Below are 17,367 nucleotides of genomic sequence, written 5' to 3' on the forward strand. Positions count from 1 at the left end.
ATTGCCCGGTCAATGGACTATCCCTGGCAGAAAATCTCTAAGGTTAAGAATACTGCAACAGTGATATGGAAGGACATCTACCACACTGATAATACCCCCCTAAGAGTTGAATCAGTTGTTCGGCATTTGGGTGACCTATGTCTGCTATACAAGACCTCTTCCAAACCAATACTGATGAATTTAGTGCACCATCAGCAAATCAAAGGCCATCAGAAATAATTTGTCTAGAGATCCAAACCTCTTCTACAACATTAACAGAATGGTTTGGGAGGATGGGTGTATCTCAGAGGATACGGCTGCTCTGGAATAGTCTCCTCAACCATGTAAAACAAAGCTTGTCCCTGTCCACATTCAAGCACAACCTGGATCTATGGATGGGAAACAGAAAATTTACCCCAGGACTGCCCCCTGTACTACTAATGGACACAGGTTTTACCTCTAGCATAGGTCCCCCCTCACATTATCTATGGTATAATTCCAGTTATTCTCATTAGTGGTGATAATATCATAATTGACCATGGGATGTGTAAGGCCAATCTCTAACCATATGGGATAGGTTAATTCTAGCACAAAAAAGGAAAGTGGTTAGGCTTAAAATGACCCACAAGGGCAGATAAACCAGCACTTACCTGTCAACCTATAAAAACTCACTGCAGTGTTTTAGGATGCCTGTTTTTTATAAAGTCCTTACACTCAAAGAGATGACCAAGGAAGTGTTTGTAGTTTTCACAGAAAAGACCCCTGCATTGTGCTCAGATTTGACCAGGGCTGCTTAAGGTGGGGTGCAGAAGAGTACTTGAGTTAAGTTTGCTTAGGCAAGATCTAGAATATTAGGACCCCGGGTCAGTAAGCCAACGTTCCATGGAGTTTGATTTATTAGGTCAAGGAACCACTGGGAATGCCCCCCGTTAGTGATGTGTATCTTTTCAATTAACAACCAGACAAGTGAAGTCCACACAATAAAAGTCATGCAGTTTCTGGTCAATTTTGGGTAACACATTTAGAAAAGTTCATGGCCATACAGCTGGCTATTAAAGTTGCAATTTATCTTTAGAGTTATTTGGAGTTCTGTTTGAGGTTCATGGGAATCTGTCTGGAGATGATGGGGTCTTGGACAAATACTGATAATTCCTCACAGTTACCCATGGGTCCAAAAGTGTGAAAGGTACTGAACCATGGCACAGGGAGAGTTTTACTTTTCAAATGAAGTTGTGTCTCTATTATTACACAAACATGGATATGTTCAATTTCCAAGAGAGAAACAAGATCAGGCAACTTATTTTGACTTTTGTCAGCAAGTACAACACCCTTCACAAGGTCAGAAATGGAATCTAGTGCACATTTGTTTGCTAATATGGGAAGTATGCAAAAGCTAACATGAAAGGCACATGCCATTCCTTGCTAAGTAAGTCTATCGTCTTGTCCAAAATTACATATACTGGAACCTCCCCTGAATGACCCCATCTACTTAGTCAGTTATTTTATTTTTAAGTCCTCTGGTTGCTCTCCCATTGGCATGCATGCTACAGGAGAAAGGTGAAGCCATCTCATGACAAGGTAGTCTGGCTTGCCCCACCCCCACCCCCACCCTCAACCAAGGCCAAATGGCAACTGAAATCATGCTCCACATCATAGAAACAGCCATCCTTCTTTCCCCTTAAAGTCAACTTGCTTCATGCAGAGCAGCTTGGGGATTTTTCCTATCCTTAACTTTCCTGCACATGCAGACATCACCAGTTGGGGCTCAGCAAGCAATACAGATCATCCCCTGAGCTCATGCTCCACCTTGGGCCCAGAGGATGGTCACACCTTCTCAATCCTTCAGCCAGGTATTCTCTCTGAACTCCAGCGTATGTCTCAGCACTCAACCCCCACCCCCCACCCCCACTCCCACCCCCAATAGTCAAGCACATCTTTCCTGATGTGCTGTCAAGCATTCAAGCTGCTAATCAAACTTGGGCCAGATGGGTCACAGAGTTTTATTCCTATACTCCACTAGGGCAGCAACTACTCAGCCAATTACATTTTATTTGGATCTGAGCACCATTCCGGGTGATAATAAAATTCCATTCAAGACAAGAGTACTGTCTGCATTGGACATGTGAACATTCTATATCTAGCGTGTTCGCCTGAGTTGAAAAACTCAAATCATTCATACAGACATGAGCCACTACCAGGCTGTAGTCATGTGTGTCCAGTTTGAGGGATTTTAGAGCCTTCGTAACATCACTGATCCAGTCACCAGACAGACAGCTGAATACCACTCTATTCTTACCCAGTCAGGTAAGAGAAGAATGTCTGCCTAACAGTCATTAATTTGTAGACTTCCTGGAAGTAGTCTGGTTTTAGCTCTACAACACTATGACTCCCTGTACCAAGTGACATATGTACACACACACACACACACACACACACACACACACACACACACACACACACACACACACACACACACACACACACACACACACAAAATGTGTGCTGAATGAGAGTGATGGTGTTATGGTACTGGTCTAAGGCCAAGGCCTGATTGTTTTGATCATGGGATGCTTAGACAGAGATTTATTTTAACACACTCAGCATATGTGCATAAAATACAGGCATGCAGAGATTGGGGTGGGCTTCTGTGAGACTTACTAATTATATGTATGGGTGAGAGGATTCCTTCAAGTTAAGTAGGTTACTTACACCTCTCAGAAATTTTATCATGTTGTTCTAGTAGCAGATGGTTATTTTGATAAACAGGCAGTTGCTACATTGCCAAATATCAAGTGCTAAAAGTCTGGCTATAAAAGGGGTAAAAACAAACTGAACTTGCATCCTGGCCAGATAAGTTGAGAAGGTAAAAGCTATTTGAAGTTTTAATTAACATGACTGCCACTTTAATGTTTAAGGCAGGTTTTATTTACCTTTAACTGATACCTACATGTACTAATAGCAAAAACTGTGCATTAGATGCGTATATATGATGTGTTTATGTCATCTACTCTAGGGATCTACCACACTGACAATACATCCCTAAGAGCTGACGTTTGGGATTTGGGAACTTATTGTGGATAGTTGATTAACTTTGGAACAAATGTGTCTATCATTTTAAGAAAGTCCTTCTATATTGCAAAGCTTATAAACAAAGGGATTGTGTGTAGATCTAGGGATGTTATTGTCCTCCTTTACTCAGCCCTCAATGGGCCAATCATTGAATATAACGCCCCCTTTGGCATGCAGCTGGCCAGACTCATGCAACAACCGGAACACCCACACACAGACACCTTACTGAAAGAAAAACAAGGCCTAAACAATATGTCCTATATGGACCAAATCAAAGCCCTGTTACTAAACTTGGTATCCTACTGACTACTAAGTGTAGCCCTGTGTCTGGCATACAAGACATCCTCTGACCCATTACTGATGGATTTACTGCACATCAGTAAGTCAAAGTCAAATGACATACAGAAATACTCAGTCTAGGATCTGAACCTCTTCTGCAACAACAGAAAGGTTTGGAGGGACAGGTATATTTCACAGAAGATACTGCTACTATGGAATAGGCTCCCCATCCACATAAAACAAAGTTCATCCTTGTCCATTTTCAAGTGCAACTAGGATCTATGGAAGGGTAATAGAAAATTTACCCCAGGACTGCCCCCTGTACTACTAATGGACATATGCAGCTCCTAAATGCTTTATCCCATGCATGGGTCCCCTCAAATTACCTATGGTTTTGATCCTAGTTATTCTCATTAGGGGTAATATACAATTATTGCTCATGGGATGGGTAAGGCCAATTTATAACAAAATGGGATAGGTTATTTTGAGCACAAAAAGGGAAACTGGCTAAGCATAAAATGCCTTGCAAGAGCAGCTAGCCTAGTAGTTACCTATGAACCTATTCCTTTAATGTATCAGTAGTAAAGACAGTACAAAGTGAGCAAGTGCAAGCAAGATCATAGCCTGTTAGAACCAGCATGTGAAAAAAAGATGTATATATCACAGTAAGAGAGTTCATATTCAAGTAGTAAATACAGTACTAAATTCACACGGGAGGAAGGTTGCATTAAAAATAGCATAATTCAAGAACAGTGCAGTAACTATCAAATGCCAATGGAGTAGAAAGCATGGATACTGAAATTGGTACACCTTGTTTGCTGTAGCACAGGCTAGATCCAGGCCTGCTGAATCTAGCTTTGTTTGTATGCTTGTTGTTTGTTTATTTCCCTGAAACACTAATTTCACCTAAAACACGGCTTTTCAGCGCTTCTGTGGATCCCTAGTGATATCTGCATTGCTTGCTGTACTTATTTCCTTGTTTCACTTGAAAGAAAGTTACTGTTTGTCGTTTTTGCATTTACGTTACCTGTAACACATTGCATTTAAGTTACCTGGCACTTGCTCACTAAGTCAGCACTAAAAAATTAAAAGCACTACACCCTCACAAACTCCCCTTGAGTACCTTGTTCCCCATTGGCCCTTTTTTCAATTATAAAAGAATTCCCAATACTATTCTAGCATGTCCAAAGGTCAGTTGTCAATCTCCTCTCCGGTCCAGCTGGTGAATCTGGGAATCTTGAGGCAATGTTACAACTGCCTCATGTACACAGACAACCCTCTCCTCCTCCCAACAAATTCCAACACATGTGAGAGATGCAACCATATAGCCAAACTGGAGGCTAAGCTCTCTCAACTCAGTACTGGCGTAACCAGTCAGGAGGAGAAGGAAACCACACTCACTACAATTCCAGTCTCACATAGACGCACCACGACAGCAAACCAAACACATAAACATACAAAAACATGCTCGGAGGCTCTAAATAAAAATCTGCCTAAGCAGCAGAGACCTCCAAAGCAGACACCCAAGCCACCGCTACCACAAAACAAAACACGTGCAACACATAGCTCACAAAGCCAGTGTGCCGAACAGTCACAGCCCTTAAGGCTAAACAACACACCTGATACACTTGTAATAGGTGACTCTATCGTCAGGCACACTGACGTCCTGCTCACCAGGCTGAACAAGGAGAAGGTCATGGTGAGCTGCCTGTCGGGCGCTAGGATCCGCCACATAACACAAGCACTCAGGTCACTCCAAGGCAAGTACAAATATGACTCCATCATTGTCCATGCTGGTGGGAATGACCTGAGACGTACCTCCCTGGACTACATGAAAAGAGACATAGAGGAGCTCTCTGAGCATGTAGCCCAGGCCAGTATGACCCTGACCTTGAGTAGCATCTTACCCTCACCAAGAATGATGCCACAATATGAAGACAAGATGATCAATTTCAACAATTGGCTTACGTATTGGTGTCATTCAAAGGGGAACCAATGCCTGTCAGCCTGGGATGACATGCTCGACAAGCCACGATGCTTCGCTAGGAACGGCTTGCACCTGTCACCCCTGGGCTTTCGGATATTGGCAAAGGCTCTTGCTACCCCCATAGTGCCTTTTTTAGGCAAGGCTCAAAAGGCAAACCCACCTCCTTAGGTATCACAAGGGATAAGAAACTAAGAGTAATGCTACTCAACGCCAGAAGTCTAAACCTCAAGATGCACGCACTCGAAACTCTCCTTAGCATGGAGAACATTGATATCTGTGCAGTAACAGAAACCTGGTTCAAGGCTCCCGAGAGCACCCCAGCACTACCAGGTTATACCTCATACCATGCTTTTCAGCCCCAAAACTTGGACCGAACCACAAAAGGAGGGAGTATCAATATTCGCCAAAGATACCCACACCTCCAGGTTGGTGGCACAGCACGAAGCATCAGAGACTATCCATGTGCAACTAACAGTGGGTAAAACTGCCTTCCAGTTTATAGCCTGCTACAGACCACCCTCCCAAACCCAAGAACCCCACTCGTCCTTCCTGAGAACACTGGAAAATATGAAGGTCTCTCCAAACACCATTATATTGGGCGACTTCAACTACCCAAACATAGACTGGGAGCATTACTCTAGCTCCAACACCCTAGCCCAAAGGTTCCTAGAATTTATAAACTCAAATGCTATGGAACAACTTGTTACCACTCCCACAAGAGGGGAAAACATACTGGACCTGATCATCACCAACATGGGGACTCTATGCTCCAGACCAGAAGTGTTTCCCTCACTGGTAAGATCAGACCATAAACTAATCTCACTGGATATTCACATCCCGACCCCACGCCCTGCCCAGAAAACCACAGTGAAAATCTTCTCTAAAGCAAATTTCACACTCCTCAAAACAGAGGTGGAATCCTTCAAAGCCCCTGGGCCTGTGGAAAATACGGCCCAAACTGCAGAATCCTTTATAAACGCATTCTATGAACACCTTCAGGAATGCATGGATCTTGCAATCCCAAATAAAACCAAGACCCAATCCTCCAACGGCAGACGTCCTGTCTGGTGTACCCCAGCCATAAACAAACTATACAATAGAAGGAGGAAGCTACTACATGACAGAGCAAAATCCCAAAAAGGCAAGGCATCTCTGATCAGTATTAGCAAAAAACTACGGGCACTCATAAAATCTTCTAAGGCCAGCGGCGAGAGAAAAATTGCACAGGACACTAAGGATAATCACAAGGCTTTCTTTAGTTATGTTAGGAACCTGGGTGGGAATTCCCAGATATGCTCAGAATTAGTCCAAAATGACAAAAAATACACCAAACCCACAGACATTACCAACATCCTAGCTGACAGGTTCAGCGCAACCCCCCCACCCCCACCCCACCAAAACGGCAAATATCTATCCCAGCAGAGTGCTGCCCCCCTGACATCTCAGATGCTCAGGTAAAAGCAGCCCTCTCCAAAGCAAAAAACACAGCATCAATGGAACCAGACGGTGTCCCGGGCTGCGTCGTACATGAACTCCAGGAAGAGCTAAACCCAAACATAAAACTACTGTTCAATCTCAGCCTTACTACAGGATATGTACCCAAAGAGTGGCGTGCAGCAACAGTGGTCCCTCTCCACAAAGGTGGTGCCTCAACGGATCCTGGAAACTATCGCCCCATAAGCCTGACTAGCTTGGTCTGCAAAGCTATGAAAAGGATCATCATGGACCTCATAAATAAAGATATTGGGGACGTATAGACACTGGATCCTACCCAGTTCGGCTTTGTTAAGGGCAGATCCTGTCTCTTAAACCTGGTTGATTTCTTTGAAACAGTCACCAAGGCCATTGACGAGGGGAAGGTGGTCCACACAGCCTACCTGGACCTCGCAATAGCCTCCGATACAATACCCACTCGGGCATTATAGATAAGCTCACTAGCTTAAATATAAACCCCTATGTCACTAGATAGGTTGCAAACTGGCTCAAGGACAGAACACACATGGTTAGAATTGCTGGAGCCATGTCAGACTCCAAACCAGTTACAAGTGGCGTCCCACAAGGCTCAGTCCTGGGACCTCTCTTGTTCGGTATATATTTCTCGGAGGTACAGGCCAACATGGAAGGACTGTGGCTGATCAAGTTTGCAGATGACTGCAAACTAGGCGTCATAATCGACTCTCCAGCCGACACAAGCATCCTACAAAAGGGCCTCACAGAAACAGACAACTGGTGCCAGAGCCATGGCCTCAAGCTAAATGCCAAAAAGTGTACAGTCATCCCCTTTGGCAAAAACAAAGTGCCCACAAATTACCACACAGGTGGTAATCCATTAAGTACGGAAGAAGTAATTAGGGACCTGGGGACCCAAGTTGATAGCAATCTCTCATTTGAAAACCACGTGGCCAAAGTGGTTAGAAAAACATTTTATATAGCCCACCTAATCATGAAGGGATTCACATCTAGATCAGGGGAGGTCATCATGCCTCTTTAACTCATCCCTCATCAGGTCCATAATTGAGTACAATGCCCCTTTTTGGATGTATCTTACCAGACACCTGCAGCAACTGGAAAGACCCCAAAAGTACCTCACCAAGAGGATCAAAGGGCTCAAAAAGATGCCATATGCTGCCCGGTTAATAGCTTCGGTAGGGATTTCTGAAGCCGACTCAGCCGGGGCCTCTCTGGCCTCAGTTGTCGGAGGTATGGTTTCGGTCATAGGAAGAACCGAGGACTCTGTTTCAGCCGAAACAGAGACACTCGCGGTAGGCCTAACCGTGGTTTCAGCCGAAACCGCGGGCCGCGAGTGTCTGTCCTTTTCCCTGCGTTTTTTGGTCATATGCGTAGTCGGAGTCTCCGACGGTATTTTATATGCAAAAGCGGTTCCGAAAAATTCTTCTGCAAACTCCGACTGACGTCTAAGAGTCCATCGGTTGAAGGAGGCACAGGCTAAACAAGCTGATACGTCGTGGTCTGGGCCTAAGCAAGGAAGGCAGTAAGAATGGAAATCCTTATGAGGTATTTGTTTCCCACAAGTTAAACAATTATTTACTTTGTCTGACATCGGCTGAGGCAAGAAAGAGTCCCCAACGGGGTACTTAGCTTTTTTCGAAGTCTTCGATAGCTGAAATCTCTGGATCTGACCGACCGGCACTTGCGAACAGCTTCTGCTTCGGGCACCGTGCGCCAAGAAAGACTGAGGAAAATGGCGTCGGCTGATGCCTTTATACCCCAGAAGCTCTGACGTCGGGGAAAGTGCGACATCAGCCGAGGCCAGACCCAGACACTGGAATCCGGCCGACCGAAGGGCTGCCTGAGGCAGGACAACCCATATGTTATGACTGCAGATGCATCCTTGAAGGACATCTCCAGCACTACTCAGTGGCATACCGCCTGCTCAGAGGCGATCTGTGCCTGACGTATAAAGCCATGTCCAACCCGGAATTAATGGACATGCTGCACCTCAAAAAATCCAAATCCCATCGAGCTACGCGCTCGAGAGACTTGAACCTCACCACTGAAATAAATAGGACATGCCGGAGGGACAGATTCATAACCCAGAGGCTCCCTTCACTCTGGAATAAAATCCCAGTCCAGGTTAGGCAGAGTCCCTCATTGACTCTCTTCAAGAGGAATCTTGATGAGTGGATGGGAGATCGTAGGTTTACCCTGGGTATCACTTGTGTGTCACTGTTAGACAGAGGCACAGTATACTAACCTCGAAAAAGGGCATAGCAAAATTTATTTAAAATGGGTGGCGAAAGCCAAACACACTCTGGCTAGGCTTATAAATGCCCTAGGGCAGATAGCCTAGTATGAACCTATGAACCTAAAATGCTATTTATTAAACCTGCACAAAAGACAAAATAGCTGAAAAATAATTATTACAGCTGTTATAAGACTGGTTTGGAGTCAGTTCTACGATTTCCCACTATCAGAATCAAAGCCCATTTAAAAAAATGTAAGTTCACTGCAATAGTGTGGATGGAGGTGCACACACACACACACACACACACACACACACACACAAAATAAATAATTAATTAAAAAATCAAACGTACAGCAGTGTTTCTGCTTTGCAGCAATGGCTTTATGTTTCGCAGGAGTAATCTGTGGTCAGGATCCATTACATATGGCTTCATTTCAGCATTATTTTTCTCTTTCTTTTCATCCTCAGAATCATAGAAGGTCTTCTCATTCATTCCATCTATTGCTTCATCCTAAGGAAAGAAACAAACAGAACTGAGTCTGAATCTCTGAACTCATTAGCGGCATGCCTGCAGTTACAAATGAATCATAAAAACTACTTCACTGTAAATTGCTGCAGAAGAAAATAGCATATAACCATCTTCTAAGTCACATCTAGCTTACATGCGAAATGCTAATATAGCAGGCAGCGTGCTGAATCCGTGATGAGAGTGGAGGTCAGGTTATTACGAATTCTATGGGTATCATGACTGCATTTAGGGATTTCATAGAGGATTGCATCCTCCAGAAAAGAGGGTCTGGTAACTGAACAATGTATAGAAATTCACCAAACCACAAATCTGACGGTCAGGAGTCCAAAAATACTTTTATTAAAAAATAATAAAAAAACTTCAAAAGCTCTCTAGCGCCTTGGCTTCAACAGCTTTTACGGAGTATAAAATTCTCTCAAAGAAGCATTTCTTATATACAAAAAATAATTACACAATAATCAATTAATTAAACAATCAAATCAACCACTTCCAATTGCATTCCATATTTAACCCTTCGGGGACAACACCATCTCAGACTTTAAGCTGAAGACAGATTCTTTCTGGAGCAGTTTATTCTTTATACTAATTTCATTAAAAGGCTATACTAATTTCATTAAAAGGCTCAATATATATATTTGTTCTAAAAATGTTACTTGAAGTCTCTCAATATCAGTATTGTGATGGACTTTAAAGTACATAGCAACTGGACTTTCAATCCCTAATGTGTTGCTTTATTCTAGTTGCAAAAGACGTTTTGCTTTCACCAATATACAGTTTCCCACATGGACACCTAAGTGCGTAAACCACCCCACACACCATCACACCTAAAATTCCCGTGAACCTCATCATTTTTACCATTAATTTTTGGAAAACTACTAACCACAAAACTACAACAGGAACATAGTAGGGACTTTTGGGGTTTGATGTTTATGTCGGGTATAGCGGAATTCGGCATTTCAACTTCTCATGGAAGTGCATCGATTTTACGATGACTCAACTGAGTATGATTCAGGGAAATAAATGCAACCCATTAGACCCTATCTAAAAGAATGAGTGGAGAATATAAAAGAGGAGAGCTGTTTTTAAATTATAAGTGAGATGAATAGGCAACAGTGTTATCAAATGAGATAAAGACAAGCAAAAAGATTTGTAATGAAAACCATAAAGAAACAAAGTTTGTCTCTCTAAATGTAAAAGTCCTAAAGGCACTAAGCAGAAGATGGCATTGCTTGGAACAACAGAAATGCATAACTTTTTAAAAAAGGGTAAGAGAGTAAATAAAAGAAGATGACATTAAAAGAATGGAAGCAAAATGGGGAAAGTGTATTCTTGGTAGGAAAATTGTAGTAGTGCCAGTGATGCAAACAGGTAGCACATTTGCCTTTGTGCAGAAGGCTGTGGGTTCTATTACCTAACCAGACAGATCGACTGCTGACACTGCAGTATAGTATAAGGTGGGCGTGCTGCACCCCTGAGTGTGTCATTAAATTGAGGTTCCATCTGCTTGAGTTAATAGTAACTCAGGCGGATGTAAAGGCTCCCACAGCACCTACCAAAAGAGTAGAAGTTCCCCGATGCCCAGGCCAAATTCCCTTAGCAGTATAAATACCACCTTGGGTCTCCCCTGAAAAGAGTCAACTAATCTAGTGGGACTAACCCTAGTCAACAAAGAATAAATAAAATAAAATAAAAATAAACTGTGGAAGTATGGAAAGGAATGGCAGTTATACAGGAACAGAATTATGGTGGTGGATGCAGCAGAGAAGAAAGTAGAAAGTAGTCTTCTGCATGCATTTACAGACTTCTAACAAGAAAACAGTGGGCAGGATGTTTAAGACAGTGGAATCTGTATACTAAATCATTACAATTATTTGCATTGGAGCTTTAAATAACACGGTGTGAAGGTAAGGCAGTGTTACCTCACACTGGTTTTGGATCCCAGTTGGGATGCTTTCTGCACCGAGTAAACAAGTTTTTCCTTGGAATGCATGGAATTTTCTGGGGCTTCTGAATCATTTTATATGCTGAAGACATGCTGATAAATGAACTGCTGATGTGTGTGCACCCTGCAGTGTACTGGCATCCTGTTCAAGATCAGTTTTACTTAATTACTGTTTGATAATAGTGGGGGTGGATGTAACAAGCTAATCCAGAAAGACCCATGTCTGGAAAAAAGGATATAAAGTTTAACAATGTATTACACAATCAACATAATGTAAATATTGCAATGTCCTTATCTTGAAGCCAAATAACAGAGTTTATAAGCTAATAACTGAAGGTACTATAATATAAGGTGGTATCTTTAATCTACTCACTCCCTTTACCAACTATTTCTCTCAAGCCAACCCTCCCATAACTTTTCGCTTACTTCCATTAAACCTTCCCTCCCACAAACATCATTAAACCTACTTCACTATGCTCATCTATCTTTCAAATCAATCTATCTGCAGCTATGAAGTGTCAAAGTACTGTACTTCACAATCTACACTTCTGTCTTACAACTCAGTAGCCTGCCATCTATTACCAGCATTCTTCTGTACTGTATAAACTACTCATTGCATCTCTCTTACCCCGGCCTATAGCAGACAAATCACTTACCTATGAGTGCTGTATACAAGTCTAAACCTACAAACCAACATTAATAATGCACACTGTTGTTACTCTACTTATTTGCTGACTGCTCACATGTATCTTATTGTCTTCTCACTCTCTTGCCTCATGTTGCCAACTGTTTAAGAACTTTAGCCATGTGTGTAACCTGTACAATGCAATTAAGGTATTTCTTTACTACAATACTTCTACGAAGCTGTTCTTAATGTTAAAGACATTTTATTGATTTTCTCTTTCTGTTTACCAGTTAAGACTACCTAGTCGACATAATATGCACCTTTGTCTTCTAACCATTAATTGATAACGGTTTGCAATGTTTTATTAGACTTGTACTCTTCCTTCTTACTGTACCCTTTTGTAAACAATGCACTTCAGTGGCCTTGCTTGACAAAGGTACTGGGAACTAACTTTGGGCAGCATGATGCCAGGGAATCTTCTTGGGCTAGGCTTATATAGGCTCCAGGGCCGTTAGCCTAGTACACACCTATGAACCTATTCCAGTCAACAAATGCTGCTGCAAATAAGAGAATAAGCCTATATAGTCTGCCCTTCAAATGCATTCAGCATTCCATTTCTCCTGCTTTCCTATACTCCCCCTCACCTCTTCTCCATTTGTTCCATGGCCTTTGAATGTCTTCATGGAGTCTCTTGCCATTACCCATTCTTGTAACTCATTCCTTGCGTACATAAGGATCTCAACGAATAAGTACTTTTGCAGATACATAAAATAGTTGGTCCCTAAAATCTGTTGCCTTAGGTCTCTCATCCCTCTCTCTGCTTCCTCTTCAGTACAACTCTCTTACTTCTCTACGACACAATCTTATGCATCCATATACGATATCTTCCCATCTCTTCTGCTCTCATATAAGAGTTTTAGTTCCTCTTGTCCCTGACCGGTCTTTCTCCTCCTTCCCATGGATTCTCCAGGTGGCCTTCGACAGGACTCGCTCAAGCAGGCTGATATTTGTCTCCTTATACGGTTCTCAGAAAAGCACACAGAAGAAGGTGCAGCCTGGCCAGATTCCAAACTGCACACAGTACAAGCTGTGGAATGACCAGAGTACAATTTAACAGAAGTATTGTATCTCTGCTTGTAAAGTCTACTCCTGAAAGATGCCCATTAGTGTTCTTGCTCAACGAGCTTTTTCACACATTAGCATTATGTCTGCTACTGACAGTGTTCTCATTGGCGGTCCAGTCCAAGTTGTAATCAACACTAGTAGATCCCTTCCCTGCTCCGCTCATATTCCCTGCTACTCCTTCCAGCAAAACTTCAATGATCCTTATCACAATTAAAGTGTGCCATTAAAGTGAGACAGCATGTGACTTAGTGGGCATAATGCTATCTGTTCAGTTATCCGGGTTTAGATTAGCACTCTGTTTTAGATTCATTATTTTAGATGATAGGTTCATATCACAACCAGAACTTAACATAATAGTAAATTTAGGAAATGAATGAAAAGAAAAATGAAAAATTGCATGTCCATTTAAAATGCTATTCTAGTAAAAATGTACAACTAGAAATAGTGAGTATATGAATTATATTAATATTAATTATTATAATTATATTAATATTATAGTACCCCTATACCCTCTCCACCTCCTTAACTTCATACAAATTACCCTAACAGTCCATCCAAACAAGATGATCAATCATATTAACTAATCTAGGTATTATTGCCTAAATAAAATATTCTAAACCTAGGTAATAAGGTATCAATTACCTCCTACCACAACTTACAAAATGTCTCATGCCTCATGGATGGATGTATTCTGCTATGCCTGTAATCAGCCTGTATGTTCTGTAACTGATACCATTGTACTATCTACTTTTTCTTTCTGTATTCACTGTTACTTAATGCTATCTACCTAAAAAATTAGTAAATTGTTGTGTGTTTGGAGCTTTTCTCCCCGGGACATCGCTGAAAATGGATATGTATCCAGTCGGACCATCCCGGTCAACAAATGTAAAATAAAATAAAATAAATAAATAAAATGTCAAAGAGACTAGGCTAAAACATGAAATAGAAAGGGAAGTGATTACTTACACAAAGGGTAGCTTTTTACTTGTATTGATAAATTTTATCTTACTCAGAAAAGGGGCAGTTACAAATAAAAGCAGAGACAAAAACAGTTTGACAGCAAGACACTGTTTGCAGAAATTATGCAGGGAAAGATAAAGGGCTTGGTAAAATTATGTAGAAACCAACATTAATTTTGACTGAAGGAACATGTGAGAGCAGGTTAAAAAATGTTAAACTCAAACGAGAGGATTAAGAAAACAATGTGCATGACAAGATGGACAAACTTTTAACGGAGAAGAAACTAAAAGCTTATGTTGGGGATTAAAAAAAAGGTTAAAATCATTAAAAAGACATTTTCTATTATAATGAAGCATTGGTACTGAAATTGAGGTGTGGAAGCAACCACATGCTCTGCAGAAAGTAAAGCTGCAGAACAGAAAAAAAAACAGTGGTATGGAAGATGGCAAAGGACAAATGAGGAGGTTACAGCTCATGTTAAGAAATGTGTTACAATACCTACAAAGGGAAGGAGGAATACATGTAAGAAAATAAACAAAATGCATGGATGATGGATTTTTTAAACTGAATATGAAAGTAGAAAGGGACCGAAGGAATATAAACAGGAGAAGGTCTTTGCACCACACAAACCTCCTTATTTAGCTGAGAGTAATTTGGACATTACTTCAAGGAGAACTGGACAGCACGTTGCAGCACTGGATGTTATGCTGCCTCGAGTTCTTCATCTTGCAGTTCTTGTTTGGGGGGGGGGGGGACTTCTCCGCAAAAAAAAACTGCATGTCCTCCTTGTTCTCATGTCGGGTTTCTGCAGGGTGATGCTGTTTCCTTCCACATCTCAAAATATGCAGTGGATGAATTGGTGTTCCTCAAACATGTCCACAGGTGCATGTGTGTGTATGTGTACTACAATGGGATGGTACCCTATTCTTGATAAGCTTTTGCCTTGCACCTACTGAGTGCAGGGATAGATTCCAGCTTCACAGAAACTCTACACTGGATTAATTAAGTGAATGGCAGATGAACATATGTAGGTAGAACTGGTAATTTATTTTATTTATTTATTTATTTTAAGTATTAGCTAAAAAGCAGTTTTTAAGTTATGCATTTTTGTGAAGAAGCATATAGATACGAGTTATATATGTGTTTTTAACATAATTCAGAACATTTTAATGAAATCTTTGAAAGAAAATGCTACAGTGTTAACCATTAGTTATTAAATGTCCAATATATGGGTAAAAGTGTGAAACAAGGCAGAATATTTAAAATGCAACTCTTTCATGCCTACGGTGCTTATATGCTACTACACTATTTGCACCTTAAGTACAGGTTCTGACCAGAGCGCTTTCCTCTCACCTGCAGCTCCTGTGAGGGCTCGGTACTTGTATTTTCCTCAAGATGCACATTCAAGATCACAAAGTTCAGTGGCTCTACATATTTGCCTATGTGTAATACACAATCATATTACTCATGCATTTTCTATGGGAAATAGTTATTTACCTTTTATTTTCATACCGGATGGACCACCACAGGAACCAACGGTAAGACATTCAACCCATGACAACATCTCCAGCAGCTTTATTTTAAATTATAGATTTTTTCCCCATTTTAATAAAGAAAATCCTGCTCTCTCCTTAAAGGTTGCATCGTACCTGGATTTTCTTAAGGTAATGTGTAGGATCAGGTTTAGGGTGGGGGTCAGCAGACATGAGTAAGGATGAGCAAGGGGACTTTGTCAATCCATGCATTTAAACACATCATCTTTCCAGATCCCCCATAAACATGGGCACTGCTGAAATAATTCATGTGTAGGTGCATAATTTACTGCCATAACTTTGTTTTACCTTAATGTACTTTGCACCCTTAAAATGTTTAAAACCGTCTTAAATATCACAGCACCATGCTTTCTGAATTCAGGATTTGAAAGGTCCAAGATAATATCTGAAAACAAGGGTATTTTTTCTTGCCTGCCATCTTTGAATTGTGAATCCCTTCTCTTTTTAGCTGCAGTAAGGATGCAGCAAATACTAGAGGAAAAAAATAAACTGCCAGGTTCCTCTATTCAAACTTGTGTGATAAGATCAGACTCCTCCCAACTTTATTTTTGCCTCTGACTCTTCATATATTATCCTTATTAACTGTATTATACTATTTTCAAATTCTAACATTGTCATGCACATAAATTCTCAACAAACCCTATCACACATTTTTCTTGCATCCAAACTAATCAACAGCAGCATTTTTAACATTACAATTCCTTCTAAATTATCACTGTTCTATTAATGTTATCAAATGTTTGTCTCACTTCCACAAAACCACTATGAAACATACAATTTTTCCACTCTCTTAGCTATTATAGACAACCGTTTTGTAACGGAGTCAGAATCAAAACTGGTCTACTTGAGGCAGGGCCTGCCCAATTCTTGCCCTACTTACTACTGACTCTGCTTTCTTCCAGGATACAGATATCCCCCTTCAAAACAGTATTAAACAGTGCCTTCCAGATTTTCAATAGCTTTCATTCTCCCAGCTTTAAAATTTATGTGGGAATTCCATCCATTCTTGATTTTTCTGTTGCCTGGTTAAACATATTTTTTATTTTCCTTTATCTGTTGTTGACTGTTAATTGTTGAGCTTCCGAATACCTAATGTTTCCAAAAATCCTTTCAAATGCATCTCTTTCAGACTTCCCCACTACTCTGCTCTATATTTTCTTAAAACTGCTGAAAGATCTCTATTATCTTTTCATGATTCCTAAATAACATATTTGTCAAAGGGTCTCTGTGTTTTACTACAGCTCTTTACATTTTCTGACGCCCAAGTCTTTGTGCTAAAATAAGTCTGTGCTCTGTGACTATTGCAAAAATAAAGTTTCTCTAAACTCATGCATATCATCCAAATACTCACTTATTTTGCTCTTAGCACTCTGCAGTTGTTCCTCTTTTTGATCTGTAAACCTCCGCCTCTTCTACTACATTCTAACTTTCACCACTCCTAAAGGTTTTATTACCTTTTCCCATATCAACTCCTTTAATTCCACTTGTTGTTGTGTCTTTCGGCTTTTCCCGGTTAGGGGTCGCCACAGCGGAACTCCGGTCCGCTAATGATTGGCAGTAGATTTTTACATGCCAAGTTGCCAGCTCTGACGCACAACCTTCAACGAAGGTAC

At 41.1% G+C, this 17,367-nt stretch overlaps 1 protein-coding gene across 1 annotated transcript in view; it reads right to left on the reverse strand.

Moving 5' to 3' along the window:
* The window catches only part of AP3B1 (adaptor related protein complex 3 subunit beta 1), a 2,578,902-nt gene that overhangs the window by 1,892,840 nt on the left and 668,695 nt on the right, over window positions 1–17,367 (reverse strand). Inside the window, exon 8 of the mRNA XM_044063704.1 lies at window positions 9,373–9,531. Coding sequence (XP_043919639.1) covers window positions 9,373–9,531 — 159 coding nt within the window. The remainder of the gene's footprint in view (window positions 1–9,372; window positions 9,532–17,367) is intronic.

Source organism: Protopterus annectens, chromosome 2.part2 (assembly GCF_019279795.1).
Source record: "Protopterus annectens isolate FY-2018-M chromosome 2.part2, PAN1.0, whole genome shotgun sequence".
Lineage (NCBI taxonomy): Eukaryota > Metazoa > Chordata > Ceratodontiformes > Protopteridae > Protopterus > Protopterus annectens.